Source organism: Bidens hawaiensis, unplaced genomic scaffold (assembly GCF_021521415.1).
Source record: "Bidens hawaiensis isolate Kalapana, Puna unplaced genomic scaffold, B.hawaiensis_p1.1 tig00017574_1, whole genome shotgun sequence".
In the NCBI taxonomy this organism is placed as follows: domain Eukaryota; kingdom Viridiplantae; phylum Streptophyta; class Magnoliopsida; order Asterales; family Asteraceae; genus Bidens; species Bidens hawaiensis.
In genome coordinates, this window is record NW_027492659.1 from 25,209 (window position 1) to 40,542 (window position 15,334).

A 15,334-nucleotide genomic window follows, 5' to 3' on the forward strand; every position below is an offset into this window, starting at 1 on the left:
CTTCAAGTTAGTAAAAATTTGGGGTAAAATTTTCATTGATGAAATTGAAGCCATAAAGACCCAAAAGATAGAATTCGGGTTCGACAGTTAGACCTAATTGTTTAGGTAACTCAACCCATAGCCCAAAGCTTTGTTTACCATAATGCCATGTTTATATCTCTCAAACTACTTAAATAAAAGTCGGTAACTTTTGTATCACCCATATGAAATATCATTTACTCATAGATCTGTATAATGGACAGTGAAGATATTATTATAAATTTATAATATGATAGGTCCATGTTTGTACCCGCATTCTATTATATGTAAGATTCTTTAACAAAACTTTTGTCACTTTCATTGCATGTGATTTTTGGTAGAATCATGGTTTAAGCCAACCATTGCTTTGTGAGTACACTGTGCACCTAGCTAAAACTATTTTCATTCGAGGTAAAAGACATAACATTTCATTCAGAATGTTAAAAGTAAGTTCATTTTGGTAGGAATCGATCATTGTCGAAGTAAAGTCATGGAAGAGAATAATGGTCGGTCTTAAACACGTTTTGTTGGAATACAATTGGATCAAACCTGAAGGAAGAAGAAAAATACATAAGTTTTGAAATGAACAACTTCGACTCTTTTATTAGTAACAAATGACTCCCCGCATTAATACTATACTCCATAACTCAAACTCAAATCATAGTCTAATACAAAATCAAACAAAAACATAAACAAACCGTTAAAACACTTGGTTCAAACAATAATATAAAACCTATAATCTAGGTGATAAATCTTCTTGGATAATTTTGATATTCTCGATAATTATCACTCTCTTTAATATTTTGAATTCTTCGTTTTCTTTTCAAAATTATCAGCCAAACATCTAAACTAGGGATGAGATTGGTACAGGACCGATACCGAATTTTAGAAAAAATAGGAATATAATACAATATGAAGAAAAAAAGACATAGTCAATGACGAAAATAAACATAAAAAAAAGGGGGCCGAACTTAATAAAGCCAGGGCCGACACCCCAGCTGAAAGGGAGAGAGATGAAGAAGGAGGCCAAAATCCTTCACCCATGTCGCGAGTTCAAGGGATTCAATGGTGATTTTGTTAGTTTCCATTGATCTCTAGAGTTACAGGTATGTAAATCTTCTATCTTGGTGTTAGCAAATTCATGGAGTAGGGTGGTGTTGAGTTTTATGGTTCCAAACCTGCGAATTTTGAGTTTTTGATGCTCGATTTTGAGGAGAAAACCTTAAGTTGTATGCTAGAATAAATGAATGTAACTTTTGAGTCATGGGTTTAATTGCATGTCATGGATTAAGTGTTAATTTCATGAATTTGTAAGTGGGGTGTGAATGCAAAGATGAACCATGATTAGGTTATGTTAATATAAGTCTATGCGGTGAAGTTCGGTTTAATAAAGTGAGATTATGAATGTGTATTTGGAGAGGATAAACATATAATTGATAATTACAATGGTGAATTATATCTCACGCCCACAAGGTGCTCGATGAAATGTCTAAACTACTAAAGTAGTGAAATTGTGTATAAGTCGTTTTACTTGTGTGTCATAATTTGTTTTAATAGTTAAACTAATGAGCATGAGGTTATGATAAACCCAATTAGTGCTAATGAGTAATGTGTGCTCTATTTGATTATGAGATTGACTTGTTGTCGAGATAGGCATGGCATAGCTTGGAAGACACGGGTCAAACGAGTAACAAAGCAAAGACATTCCTACGGGCAAAGGTGAGTAACTTGAATTTGTGTTTGATTACAGTAGTCTTAATAATGAATAGTTATTCTTATAATTATGGTGTTTTACTATAATAACTTGTGCATGGTTTAACCAAACAATGTCTTATCGTCTTGACATCGATTGAGGGTTTTGAACCCATAAAGAACTGGTGCAAATTGATAAAGGGCCGTGTGTTATAACTTATAAGTGCTGAAAATTCAGCATATTCAATAATTTATCAGGTTTTGAAATATTCATAATAAATTGACCTGATGTCCGATTGAGGCGTTTTATATATCAACGGAAAGGTCCATGAGTCTATTTTACTAATAATTTTTAGTTGAGATGAAATACCTACTGTAAGTGGCTGAAAACATTGAGTTTCCACAGCTACGCAAGGCTGATTCGGAATATGAGTTTTATTGTATATATAAAACTATTGGGGGATTAACCGAAAACTCATTGGGGGTGTCTTGGGTATGGTTGTAGACTTCAAGGTGACAAAACGCTTTACATGAGTTGGGGATGAGGTATGGGTTGATTTAGTATAAACTAAATGGTGGGATTTTGGTTAAGTTGCGGGGGTTGATGTAATCATGGTGTCACAAGTTTGTAGCCCATTTTAAATATACTTTTACCGCATATGGCGTTTAGGGTAATTTTGGAAAAAGAACGAGAGAAAACTTACAAACTTAATAATGGCGCGTGTCGAGGGTAATAATGAGTCGTTAATCAAACGGGTTGTGGTGTGATATACGATTAATATTGATGTGTTATGTTGTTTAATATTTATGGTGCAAATTAACCTACTAATGGTGTCTTGTAGTGTTTTCAATTCGTATAAACAAGGATATCATAGGTGAAACGACTCATTGTTGGGGTCGGGACAAGTAAGGGAACATGGACATATAAAAGGGAGTTTTAAATCGCATTGGGAGTCGTGCCGCAGGAGTGAAGCTTGATACGCTTTTAAGTTTTTATGAATCATATTTGTTTATATGTATAATATGAGTCCTCACTTAGCTTCGTCTAATTAGTTGTGGTGGCGGTGATACGCAGATATAGCGAGTCTTTTATACATGGAGGCGGTTATGATATGTGAACTAAGCGGGTCGGATTGGATTGCATATCTTATTGGAAAATTAATTGGAGACATGTGTCTTAGGGTAACTGAGGGTCAAAGAAGTGCCTTAACTCGACTTAAAAGATAAGTAAATAAATAAGGCATTTCCATTCATTTGGTTTAGATGATAATCACATGTTTACATGTATGTGTATGGTGATTATGCTATAGAAATATTGAATTGTGAGATGACTAATCATTGGGTGATGTCATGTGATAGTTTTGGATGGTGAAAGGCTTTGGTGATCAAATCAATGGACCGGGTCAACGGGATGGGGACATGGAGTTGGTGCAGTGCATGATTTTGCATAGTCGTTTTGTAAAGTCTTTCTTTTACATTGTGATTGTATTGGTGTTTTGGAGTATAAGCTCCATATTGGTTTATTAAGAGTCGGAGTGTCCACGTATGTTTGGATCACTTTTGTATTGGTTTCGTTGGGTGTCTAAACAGGTTTATGTATCTTGAGGGTTGTTTATTTTACCAATAGATCATGTCGAAATTTTATAACAAAGAAATGGGCCTATTTTCCGCAAGATGTTTAATTATATGTTTTAAATTTTTTTGGGGGCTTACAAAAACAAAATGATATATAAAAAAAACACAATTGTGTTTTTTCCTCAACATTGTGACTTTTTCGAGTTTTTTTTAACAAGGTAGACGACGGAAACATTTTTGCGTTTTTACATTTATCGTTTTTTGAGTTATGATTTTTTTTATTAAATTTTCAATATTTTCTTAGGGGTTGTAGCTATAAATTTTTCTCACCATTTTCATTTTTGTTCCCCTTTGTATAATAACTTGTCTCGTACCACTTGACCCTTTGCGTTTATTGTTGTTTTGCTCATAAGCCCGAAAAACCTGTATCTGTCCGCATTCACATATATCATTATTTGTTTGTCTGGCTGGTTAAGTGTCTGGATCCATAATCCTTGATATTATGTCTCGGATCCAACAACTGCGCCATCCGTGGTCCCAGGTCCAAACTACATTTTTAGCGCACATGATATCCATACAAGCAGCTACTCCGGATTTCATAACCCAATGACGGACCCCCTCACATCCCTTGGTTACAATCAGGAGGGGAAAGCTCGTCCAAAGCACCCGAAGCGGGTAACGAATCCTATTGCTCTATTTTGCTGTGATGTCACAAGGTTGGTGAAGACGGCTACTCATGTCAGTCCGAAGGTTATTCAAACATGTCACTAATTAGTAAATATTAAATTCAGTTCAACACTACCTAGTTCCTTTAACCAACCAAAATTAGGCCTGTATGTAGGCTACAGAATCGGGTTGCTCTGACGTTTTCTCTCAATTCAAATTTGTGTTCTTTTATTGTCTTTTCACATTAAGTAAAAAACTTTTTTAAGCAGAAACGGCACGGTTTGACTACCAATTCAAAAGTCAACTTTCTTTATGATGATGTTTTGAATGCACTAATATAGCCATAAAAACTATCACCCATCTTCTTTCTCTTGAGCATTTGCCAAGTAAGCAGATGACAGTTCTGAACATTTATCTGACCATCACCTGTACAATAAGATGGATCAACAATTTGTGCCAGATTGATTATCATATTATCATTAAGAAACAGTATCAACATATTGCAATCATAAAAATCCTGAAAATAACAGTTATATGACTTACAGAGGGTGTGCAAGATGGTCGGTCAATGGCTAGAGCAAGTTCTAGTGGTAGGGGCGCAAACCGATCATTGGTTCCATACCAGCCAACTGACTATGAAGAAACCTGTAAACGGATTCTGTTGTTGTGGCAGCTATTCTGACAACAACACCGATTCCCTGTACGTATCGAAAACAGCACAATGTTTAGGGTAGTTTGGTCATTAACATGCACTTAACAAAAAAAAAAGTCAATCTTCATCCATTTCAGAGGGATCAACTATGTTACGTTCATGCAAAAACAGTTGGTCCAAAGTTGTAATATTTTGCAAACTGGCTAAAAAGAAAAATGCGGCTAAAAAGAAAAAAAAAACAGAAATAAAGGTTAGTAACCATTAACCAATTCTCGGTCCTTGATGAGTTTATTAATACAATTGACCGCACAAATGATGTATATGTTGATGAGTATGGAGTTTGGTAAACTAATAAAAAGGAACCCGAAAAATTTTTTGATGCTAAAAAAGACCTCCCCAAGAGGTGTGGAAGAAATGGTCTAAAGGGAAACAATACTACTGGAACATACTCCGTTCGACTGCGGATGATCGAGATAGTGAGTATGAAGGGTTTGTTAGAGAAAAGTCAGAATCTGATGAGGATGATTATGAAACATATGATGAAAATGAGTGTCAGGTAGAATCTGAGGAAGACGTACGTGAGGTTGAGTCTGAGACAGATGGTATGGCACGCTTTATGACTAAAGGTTGCTTAAGGAAAACAAAGAAGAAATCTTGACTTGTTTTTCTTTTGTCTTTAGATTGTATGTTTAAAAAAAATTGCAAAATGGCCAAATAACAAAGACCATCTGTGCAATTAATTCCATAAAAAAATTGACAAAAAGTTGTTTGCAGGTCAAGGAGACCCGTATTAGAAAACTACTCATTTTGCTATGGTTGCAAACGAACCAAACAAACAGAAATGGATAAAATAGTCCAGGCATGAAAAAGTCAAATTCAACAACATGAAAAGGTCAAAGTCAACACCTACCTTTGGACCAAACGAGTTACAAGAAGCGATAAGGGATGGTTTTGTATAACCACCACCATTAATCGATTTAGTTCTTCCACCTGTAGATGGAACATGCAGTTGCGCTGACATCATCTTCTTCACGTCTTCTTGAATTTGGTTTTGTATGTCCTTTAACTTAGGCCTATATCCAAAACAACAATAAACTTCATTTGTAACACTTCATTTATAAAACTTCATATTATTATTATTATTAAGATATCGAGTTTAGTGGCCTTGATCTTACCCTAACAAAACAACCATTGCAGTTACTTGGTAATCTTGCATTCGTTCAGCAATACTTGTAACGTTTCTGTTTTCGAGTAGTACCTGCATTCACATAAAGTATTATTAAATTTAATAAGAATTTTTGTTGCAGCAGGCATGAAATGATTGCGTTTCACAACTGCCTACAATCAGAAACAAAATCACTTTATCCAAACATTTAAACTGATCATTGTGACTTAAAACCGCAATGAATTGATAATCACTTTAGAGTTAATTGCATAGATAGTCCCTGTGGTATGTGCATATTATTCTTAATCCCTAACTTTTAGAAATTACATCTATGGTCCGCAACAGTTTGAAAGTGTAACATAACACCTATAGTCTGTAAAATGGATGGTTGTTAGATTTTCTAGTTAAGTTCACACAAAATGACTAAAATGCCCTTGTTATTAAAAAAATAAACAAATAAAACATTAAAAGAAGTATAAATTAACTGACTATTAAAGAATTCAATTAATTCCTCAAAATTAACAACCAAACATGCAACAGGAATACAATGTACTCAATAGCACATGCATTAGAAAACACATTTTCTTCAAACAAACATGGATGGTCCCTGTGGTATGTAAATATTGCGGTTTGGGTTTCCAAGTTTCATTAATTACACTGTTAGTCACTTAGTCCAATAGTTTGTCCAAACGTAACAGAGATAGTCCGCAGAGTCAATGTAAGTTACCTTTTCTGACAATTGTTTTTAAAAAAAATTCCAAAACGGGAAAACCGGTGATTATATGTGCTAAGTTTGGAAAAACTATTGGACTAAAGGTGTATTTAATAAAACTTAAGAGTTCAAAACCACAACATAGCCATACCACAGGGACCACCCTCCTTATATAAAAGAGGAAAAATACCGTATCAAGAAACAAAGGCTTGGTTTCCATGTATATATGGTTGGTGCTTTTATATAGCGTAAAATCCCATTTTTCTCCACTTTCATGGCGCCCGCTAGTGATCCAGTCAACAATCAGTAAGTTCGAGCCAGGTGTCATTCTGAACACTTGATTTTGTGCATATTTTGCAGTGGAAAAGCATGTCACGGGATCTGGAATGACAACCAAAAGGGCACCATTCCCTATTCTAGCCTACTACATTGAAAATAATGGGCTTTTTAAACCATATACTAATATGTCACAACAATATCGAGATCAAAAGTCTTTTAATCTTAACAGTTGAGCAATAACAGTATGAATGTACACATGAGGAAAGAAATAGATGAACTCATAAACTCGCTTTGTCCCATTAAAACTGAAATGTTTGACTTGACAAGTGCTCGATTACTAACTAAACCCAAATTGTGCCAATAAATAGATAATACATGGAATGAATGAATATGTACTAGTTGTTACCTCCATGAGTTGCACAGAGCACTTTGAGGCCACCGATTTATACACCTATACAACAATGTGAGGCTCATGAGAAATCGAGGAATATCGATCGATCAACATTATTATTCAAACAGATTAACGGAGTCAAGATTTCAAAAAAGATATCATCATCATCTTTGACTTGTGTGATAAAAGTTTAAAATCAGCTATGAGTATCTCGATATCTTGTATATATATATCCGCAAACAATGTTCTATGCATAGAAACAGGTGGTGTGCAATGAAAAATGTATAAAATTAATGAACCTTAGTAGAGGCCTGAGTGGTCAAGACAGCAGTACAAGCATCTTCAAGAGTAACATCAAACGAAATACAATCACCCTAACGACATAAAAATGAATCAAAATACAATCTCCCTAATAATAATAATGATGATGATGCTTACAGAAACAATGCCACCACCATAAGTAAGTGTATAGATCCAAACAGCATCAATTGAAGAAGGCCCAGCCTGCAATGCAACATCATCACCAGATTATTATTATTATTATTATTATTATTATTATTATTATTATTATTAATTGAGTAGTGAAATTAATGAATTAGTTAGTTACCTTAGTGGGAACGATGAATTTGAGTGGATACTTGGAGAAGCATCGGGTTACGGTTGACTTCCCTCCGACTCTCCCCACTACTAACCTGCCGGTGCTTTCCATCTCAACCTTCTTTTCTCTTTCTCTTTCTCTTTCTCTTTAATTAATTATATACTACTGGTTCGGGTTCGGGTTCGGGTTCGGGTTCGGGTTCGTCGGGTATTCTATAATCAGTTTTCGGGCAACCTCGGGCCGAGTAAACATTCTTACTAAAGCTATGAGCTTTTTCCTTTCTTTCTTTTTTTTTTATCTTAACCCGGTGTCGCTATTAACCGTAATCATATACCAGAACCGACTCGGAACCAACCTACCTAAACTCACAACCGCCGCCTCTACAAACCATTAACCATCGCAAGGCGCAAGCGAACCATTATTTATATTTTATTATTATAAATAATAATATAATAATATTACTTATTTCTCTTTAATTGATTGAATTGTTTAGTCTTTAGTGCGTGATAATATGAAGATTTGCATTGTATCTTAGGTGGTTGTTTGATTCAATTTAAGTGAAATTCAGTTTGTGACACAAACGAACCATTTGAACATGGACATTTATATGAACGAGGTTTTTTTGTTTGTGTTCGCTTAAAAGAAAATGAATATGTTCGTGTTTGTTTATATGCATTCGTTAATACTATAAGCGAATGGCTCACGAACGTAAACAGGCGAACATAACTAAACATAAATGAACGAATATAGCTTAGCTAAAACCATAGGGGTGTAAACAAGCCGAGCCGTGCCCAAGCTCGACTCATGAGTTGTTTAGCTGCATTTTTTTTTCAATTTGGGGCTCAACTTGTTACTTAATTATATAAGTTTGTAGTTTTCTTTTGTCAAATGGGAAAATTTTAAACGAGCCAAAGCTCGGTTCGAGCTCATTTAGCACCTTAAACGAGCCAAATGTCTCAAATGTCGACTCACGCTCAGCTATGTAGTGTTGGATTAGTACAAGTTCAAAAGAGAGAAAACTTAAAAACACACCAAGTATCAAGTCTGGACAAGATAACTAGGCGAGATTTATTTGAGGCACGACCCTCGGGTTTATCGATACAAGTCCAAGTAGCTCGCTAGCGCTTATTTGCACGCCTATAAAACCAGTTAAAAATAATGTGAAAAACAATCTGCTTGACTTAAAAAGATTATTGCTTGCGAAACAAGCACACGTAAATGAACGAATGAAGCATGTGCAAATGCAGATGCTGACATTCATTCGTTTAACTACAATTCACAAATTATTCGCTAAACGTTCATTCCTTTACGTAACTAGCTAATAATATATAATATTATTCCCCGACTAATCCTAGTCCAAAGAGTCCAACTAATATCACTCACTCTCCTTCTTCAACCTAACTCCGGCAACATGTCCGGCGAATCTCCGGCCACCCGCCCGGTCGGTGGCACCGAATACAGCTGGTGCCGAGCGGTCCCGGGCGGCACCGGAGTCACCGTATCCGCCTTACTCTTATCCAAACCCCCAAATATAACCCAACTTCAATCCTACGTCATCAAACTCCAATCTTTTCATCCAATTCTCCGGTCAAAACTCCGGTTTGATCCGGCCACAAATGGGTACTCGTTTTTCATACCCGTTGATCCACCCACCCAGCTGATTCAAGCTTGTGATGGCATACAATCGTTTGAATTAGTAATTGAACATGAGATGATCACAAACCCTTGGGTGAATATGAATCTGAATCAAATGAATCAGGTGACGTCATGTTTGTTGGTGACTAGTGTTTACTCTTTACACGTCACTTCTTTTTTTTATTTTTTTTAATCAAACGCATTTGTAACTGTTCGGCGGAGAGTTTGTTTACGCTCGTTTAATAAACCCGTGCACAAGGAATTTTGTTCAATTAGCTAAATGAACAAATATGAACCGAGACCATGTTCGTTCTATTGTGTTTGTGAATGTTTGATAACGTGTTCGTTTACGTCTTTTTATGTTCGTTAATGTTTGTTTGTTAATTAAAAGTTTTTGATACTTTTTGATGAGTTTAGTTGTCTGATCATATAGACTTAAGCAAAATTATTAACTATAAAACAAAAATAAGTATTATGCGATCATTTTTATGTAAAATTACCATATGAATATTAAAAAAAACACGAACACAAACTTGGTAGCCGGGCGAACCGCTGACATTTACGATTCTTGGTTAGCCAAATCAAAGAAAGCATTGTTTGTGTTCATTTTTGTTTGTCCATTTGTGTTTGTGAACCGTTCACGAACAAGTTCAATTTCTTAATGAACAACTTAGCTGTTCGTGAACATTTCGCTTGTCAAAAGCTTAACAAACGAACATTAACAAGGCCTTGTTCGGTTCGGTTCATTTACCGTTCTATGTTAAATCTGAATTCTCATAATATCAATCAGGTGACTGAAGCTGACGTCATGTTCGTTACCGTTTACACTTTACCAGACGAAAAATCGGCAGTGGTGCTGCGGCTGCACACGGCTGCGTGTGATCGAGCTGCGGCGACGTGTTTGGTTAGGGAATTGGTTGAGTTAATTGGCAGTGGTGGTGAAATTGGAAGTGTGAAAGAAGAGGGGTTAGGATTTGCAATTGAGGATTGTATACCGGCCGGGAAAGCTCATAAACCATTTTGGGCACGTGGTGCTGACATGATCGGGTACTCGGTGAATGCATTTCGCTTTTCGAATTTGGAGTTTAAGGAAGTCGGGTTCCCGAATTCGACTCAGTTAGTGAGGTTGAAGATTGGGTTGGAGGATACTAATAGGATTCTTTCTGTAAGTGTTCATATTATTATTGTTATTAACATTCATAATTATAGTCATATTAGTGGTGTGCGAAACCAGAAAAACCAAACCTTCACTTATGGTGAGACGCAGCTTCACAAGTGAATAAACGAGTCTAGAAATAAGCTTGTTTGATAACCGAGCTTGAGCCTGACCTTCAGTTACCGAGCTCGAGCTGGCTCATTAGCTTAGACAAGCCAGAGTATTTATATAAATATTTAATATATGTTAATTTAATACTTTTCATTATATGTGTAGTTATGATAAAATATATTATATTATATTATATTATATTATATTATATTATATTATATTATATTATATTATATTATATTATATTATATTATATTACATTACATTACATTACATTATATTATATTATATTATATTATATTATATTATATTATATTATAAGTAAACAACTATATAAATTAATTTTAAACAAGCCAAGTCGAGTTTTAGAAATGGAGCTCGCTCAAAGCTAGCTGAGCTTAAGCTCTTTGTAAGTTAAACGAGCCGAGCTAGCACGGCCTTGGCTCAGCTCGTTTTGGTTAAGTTTTTTTTCCAGTCCAAAATTTTCAAACCTAAATGTCAAAACTGAAACCGAACCCAACTATGAACCGAAAAACCGACACCAAACGGCTTTCAAAAACTCAAAAACCAAAATTTTGGTTTTTGGTTAGGTTTTAGCTCAAAACCAAACCGAAACCAACTAGAAACCGAAAAAACCGACACCTAACGGTTTTTAAAACTTAAAAACCGAAATTTTGGTTTTTGTTCGGTTTTAGCTCAAAACTGGACCGAACCCATCCATATTATAACTGTTAACATTCATACTTTGTTGCTAATTAATATGCTGTACTTGCATTGTGACATTTAATATTCAGGTATGTAAATCAAAAGGGGTTAAATTATTTGGAGTGTTAGCTGCAGCTGGATTCATTGCTGCTCGGGTTTCTAAAAACCTTCCAGACGAACAATGGGAAAAATATTCGGTTGCGACTCTCATTGATTGCCGTTCAGCTCTTGATCCCGTTCTTAATGATCATAATATTGGTAAGATTAATTTTCAATAATAATTTTTTATTTGTAGAATTAAGTGATTTTACCATTTTATTATACAGGATTTTACCATTCTGCCGTCTTAAACTCGCACGACATTAAGGGAGGTGAAGATTTATGGGATCTAGCACAAAAAATCTATACATCGTTCACGACTGCGAAAGACAAGAACAAACATTTTACAGATATGGCGGATTTAAACTTCTTAATGTGCAAAGCGATAGAAAACCCCGGGTTAACCCCTTCTTCTACGTTGAGGACTTCGCTCATTTCTGTTTTTGAAGAGCCCATGACTGAAAATACTAACGAATTTTATAAAGAAGCTGGTTTGTTGGATCATGTTGGTTGTGCTTCGGTTCATGGTGTGAGTCCTTCACTAGCGATCTTTGATTCGATTCGCGATGGGGATTTGGATTGTGCGTGTGTGTATCCGTCTCCGACACATTCGAGGGAACAAATGCAAGATTTTGTTGGTCATATGAAGAAGATTCTTGTTGAATGTGGTGCAGCTAATGAAAGTTGTGATTCTAACTTGTGTGTAAAACTTTTATAGTTATTGTTGTTGTGGATAATTATGTGGATCATAAGATTCAAGTCGGTTTTTATACCATGGTTGCTTTGATTGATTTTCGCGGTGAAAGCGCTTATGTTGCATTTTGGGAATAAGATAAAGGGGCAAGAACCTGAATCAGACAGGACAAATAAAGGGACCGACCACTCTATGATTAACTCGTTAGTCTAATCGATACGTGTTGCTAAAACCAGATAACAATATAACTTTACTAAACGAACAAAAATTTGAAGTATTCAACATTTCACACAACACAAAAATATAAACAACCTACGATAATTACGGGAGTTAAACAGGTTGTGTTCGTGGGTTGGTGGGTCCAACCCAACACGAATCCGAAAATTAGACACAAACACGAACACAGCCCGAACCCGAAAATCATGTATGACACGTGAACACGAACACGACTGGCATATCCACGGGATGACCCGTTTGACCTTAAAGTTTTATTCAATATTAAATTTACATTTTTATAACAAAAAAATTATGTAAATCAATTATATTTTACTTATAAAATCCAAAGTCAAAATACTCAACTAATTTCATTTATTATACAAGAAAGAGCGCTGAAAAAACAAATGGGCTAAATGGGTCAACCCATGAATACGTCAGGTTGACCCGAACCTGACTCCTTTAGATAAACGGGTTCACAGGTTCGACTTGAAGCTAACCCGAAGCCATTTATATCAAACCCAAACTCACGAATTTCGTGTCGTCATAAGCACATAGTTATATTACTGTAGAAGATAATTTAAATGCTATATTTTAATAATAAGTATAATAATAAATCATTATAAAAAGAAACACAATTCAAAAATAGTAAACATAAAAAAATCTCCTAGAAAAGCTTCCCCCCTCACATTAAACCATTCTAACGCTTTTAACTACCTAAACATGTTCCTCATTCTCCCAAACAACAATCATAAAACCATCATCTCTAAATGTCTGAACAACCTCCGGCCAATGCCACCTCCCGCTCCGTCGGCGGCACCGAATACAGCTGGTGCAAGGCCGTCCCGGGCGGCACCGGCATCAGCCTCTTAGCCTTCCTATTCTCCAAACAACCTGATCTCTCCCACCTCCAAACTTGCATCCACAAACTCCAAACTTCTCACCCCATCCTCCGATCCAAACTCCGGTTCGATCCCGCCACCAATGGGTACTCCTTCTCCACCCCAGCCGACTCGGGTCCCCCCCAAATCCAACCCTCGGATCTCCCCAAATCATTCGAGTTAACCATCGAACATGAAATGAATACAAACCCGTGGTTGAATACTAATAAGGCGAATCAGGTGACGGAAACCGACATCATGTTTGTTAGCATGTACAATTTGCCGGAACAGCAGTGGGCAGTCGTGCTGCGGTTGCATACCGCAGCTTGTGATCGGGCTGCTGCGGCTTTTTTGTTTAGGGAGTTGTTGGGGTTGCTTGGTGGAGGGGCAGAAAAGGAGAATGCTAAAGAAGTAGGGGTCGGGTTGGCGATTGAGGATTATATACCCGCTGGGAAAGCGAATAAACCGTTTTGGGCTCGTGGGGCCGATATGCTTGGGTACTCGGTGAATTCGTTTCGGTTTTCGAATTTGGATTTTAAGGAAACGGGGTTTCCGACCTCGACTCAGTTGGTGAGGATGAAGATTGGGTCAGAGGATACCGAAAAGATTCTTTCGGTTAGTGTTCTTATTTGGATTAACTTCATTCATTTCATACCGTATCATATCATATTATTAATATTATTATTGTTACAACATTTTAAATTTATTATCTTCTAATCACTTATTATCATTGGATCAAAATGATCATTTGATGTAACTATATGTGAAAAGTTGCAACATCTATAACCCTGGTACCAACTAGCATTGTCACCCATTATGGAATTACATGGTGTGACGTTCTCTTTTGATCCACAACCAATACGTCCCAAACGCGTCGGTGGTATTTGAGTTCAGGTTTCTTTCTTGTGGATGGAATGATGTGGGATTTGTCTAGACTGCAGTAAAACGTGTCGTTGCAAACTAATCTTGGTTGTTTTAAATTGTAAAAAGGGGCTACCTTGAACACAACTACCTATTTCGGACATAAATCTCTAAGAACGATCGTCGCCTTTGTTAAGAATGTTTATTCTTGCGTCTCTTCGTAACATTTTGTGTGAAAAGTTTGATACTTTGGAACAAGAGAAGCCAAGTATGATTGTTCCAAGGAAAGTATAGTTCGAATTTTTGAGGTCAAACGGGCTATATTTCTGATCCATTTTTCCTTTATATGGATATATCTAATTTCCTCCTAAACTTATTATACATATTGAATTTTTAACAGTTTTTTAAACAGTTGGAAAATTTCTTCCATAAACATGAAGGTTTAGCATCAGTTTTGATGGCTAAAAGTAGTAAGGTTGACCTCAATAGTCAAAACTCAAAAGGATACACCCTTTTTCGTACAGATTGAAATCCTGATTAATCTGCTGTACTTGCAATGTGGGATTAAATTTTCAGGGCTGCAAATCAAAAGGAATCAAACTGTTTGTGCTCTTAGCAGCTGCTGGAATTGTTGCTGCGCGTGCTTCTAAAAACCTCGCGATTGATAAATCGGAAAAATATTCGCTTACGACTCTCATGGACTGTCGCTCGCTTCTTGACCCAGCTCTTAGTGATCATAATATTGGTAAGATTAGTTTTTACATACACTGCTTAGATATCATGTCAGGTGTGTTTGTGCATATACACATACATACATTACATTTAAATTGTTTTACTTAAACAGGATTTTATCATTCTGCCATCCTAAACAACCATGATGTAAAAGGAGGTGAAGATGTATGGGAACTAGCCCAAAAAATCTACACATCATTAACAACCGCTAAAAGCAGCGATAAACATTTCACAGACATGGGCCGACTTAAACTTACTTATGTGCAAAGTCGTTGACAACCCGAGTTTAACCCCTTCCTCTTCATTAAGAACTTCACTCATTTCTTTATTTGACGAAACCCTAGTCGAAAATACGAACCAGTGTCACAAAGACATTGGTTTGTTGGATTATGTTGGTTGTGCTTCGGTTCACGGTGCGAGTCCTTCCCTTGCGATCTTTGATACGATTCGTGATGGGGAGCTGGACTGCACTTGTGTGTATCCATCCCCAACACACTCA

The 15,334-nt window shown here is 36.2% G+C and overlaps 3 protein-coding genes across 6 annotated transcripts; 2 read left to right on the forward strand and 1 right to left on the reverse strand.

Moving 5' to 3' along the window:
* Nucleotides 1–3,981: 3,981 nt before the first annotated feature.
* Nucleotides 3,982–7,879, reverse strand: LOC143554259 (urease accessory protein D-like). 4 transcript variants are annotated; one of them, XM_077044060.1, is made up of 9 exons: nt 7,758–7,879; nt 7,589–7,654; nt 7,450–7,524; nt 7,166–7,210; nt 6,671–6,901; nt 5,779–5,861; nt 5,514–5,676; nt 4,495–4,649; nt 3,989–4,377 (listed from the first exon to the last, which is right to left on the reverse strand). In XM_077044060.1, the coding sequence occupies exons 1-8, from the start codon at nt 7,857–7,859 to the stop codon at nt 4,536–4,538; spliced, it is 879 nt and encodes a 292-aa protein (XP_076900175.1). In that variant the 5' UTR covers nt 7,860–7,879; the 3' UTR covers nt 3,989–4,377; nt 4,495–4,535. The 4 variants fall into 4 exon arrangements, with proteins under 4 accessions (XP_076900176.1, XP_076900174.1, XP_076900175.1 ...); XM_077044059.1 differs by having other exon boundaries at nt 3,986–4,649; XM_077044061.1 differs by lacking the exon at nt 6,671–6,901 and having other exon boundaries at nt 3,982–4,649.
* Nucleotides 7,880–9,080: 1,201 nt separating this feature from the next.
* LOC143554270 (uncharacterized) lies at nt 9,081–12,172 on the forward strand. Its single transcript, XM_077044069.1, has 4 exons — nt 9,081–9,507; nt 10,174–10,548; nt 11,445–11,613; nt 11,682–12,172. The coding sequence occupies exons 1-4, from the start codon at nt 9,160–9,162 to the stop codon at nt 12,170–12,172; spliced, it is 1,383 nt and encodes a 460-aa protein (XP_076900184.1). The 5' UTR covers nt 9,081–9,159.
* A 959-nt stretch (nt 12,173–13,131) lies between these two features.
* Nucleotides 13,132–15,111, forward strand: LOC143554271 (uncharacterized). The gene is made up of 4 exons (XM_077044070.1): nt 13,132–13,857; nt 14,516–14,578; nt 14,680–14,848; nt 14,948–15,111. Exons 1-4 carry the CDS (start codon nt 13,132–13,134, stop codon nt 15,109–15,111), a joined length of 1,122 nt encoding a protein of 373 aa, XP_076900185.1.
* The last annotated feature ends 223 nt before the right edge of the window (nt 15,112–15,334 follow it).

Bases quoted from the DNA above. Each gene is read 5' to 3' on its own strand.
- LOC143554259 (XM_077044059.1), bottom strand. From the start codon at position 7,859: ATGGAAAGCACCGGCAGGTTAGTAGTGGGGAGAGTCGGAGGGAAGTCA. The intron at 7,525-7,588 runs GTAAGCATCATC...TTATGTCGTTAG, and splicing joins ATGGTGGTGGCATTGTTTCT to GGTGATTGTATTTCGTTTGA. The intron at 6,902-7,165 runs GTAACAACTAGT...TCAATGTAGTAG, and splicing joins GCTCTGTGCAACTCATGGAG to GCTAGAATAGGGAATGGTGC.
- LOC143554270 (XM_077044069.1), top strand. From the start codon at position 9,160: ATGTCCGGCGAATCTCCGGCCACCCGCCCGGTCGGTGGCACCGAATAC. The intron at 9,508-10,173 runs GTGACGTCATGT...AATATCAATCAG, and splicing joins ATCTGAATCAAATGAATCAG to GTGACTGAAGCTGACGTCAT. The intron at 10,549-11,444 runs GTAAGTGTTCAT...TTTAATATTCAG, and splicing joins ATACTAATAGGATTCTTTCT to GTATGTAAATCAAAAGGGGT.
- LOC143554271 (XM_077044070.1), top strand. From the start codon at position 13,132: ATGTCTGAACAACCTCCGGCCAATGCCACCTCCCGCTCCGTCGGCGGC. The intron at 13,858-14,515 runs GTTAGTGTTCTT...TTTTTTAAACAG, and splicing joins ATACCGAAAAGATTCTTTCG to TTGGAAAATTTCTTCCATAA. The intron at 14,849-14,947 runs GTAAGATTAGTT...TTACTTAAACAG, and splicing joins TCTTAGTGATCATAATATTG to GATTTTATCATTCTGCCATC.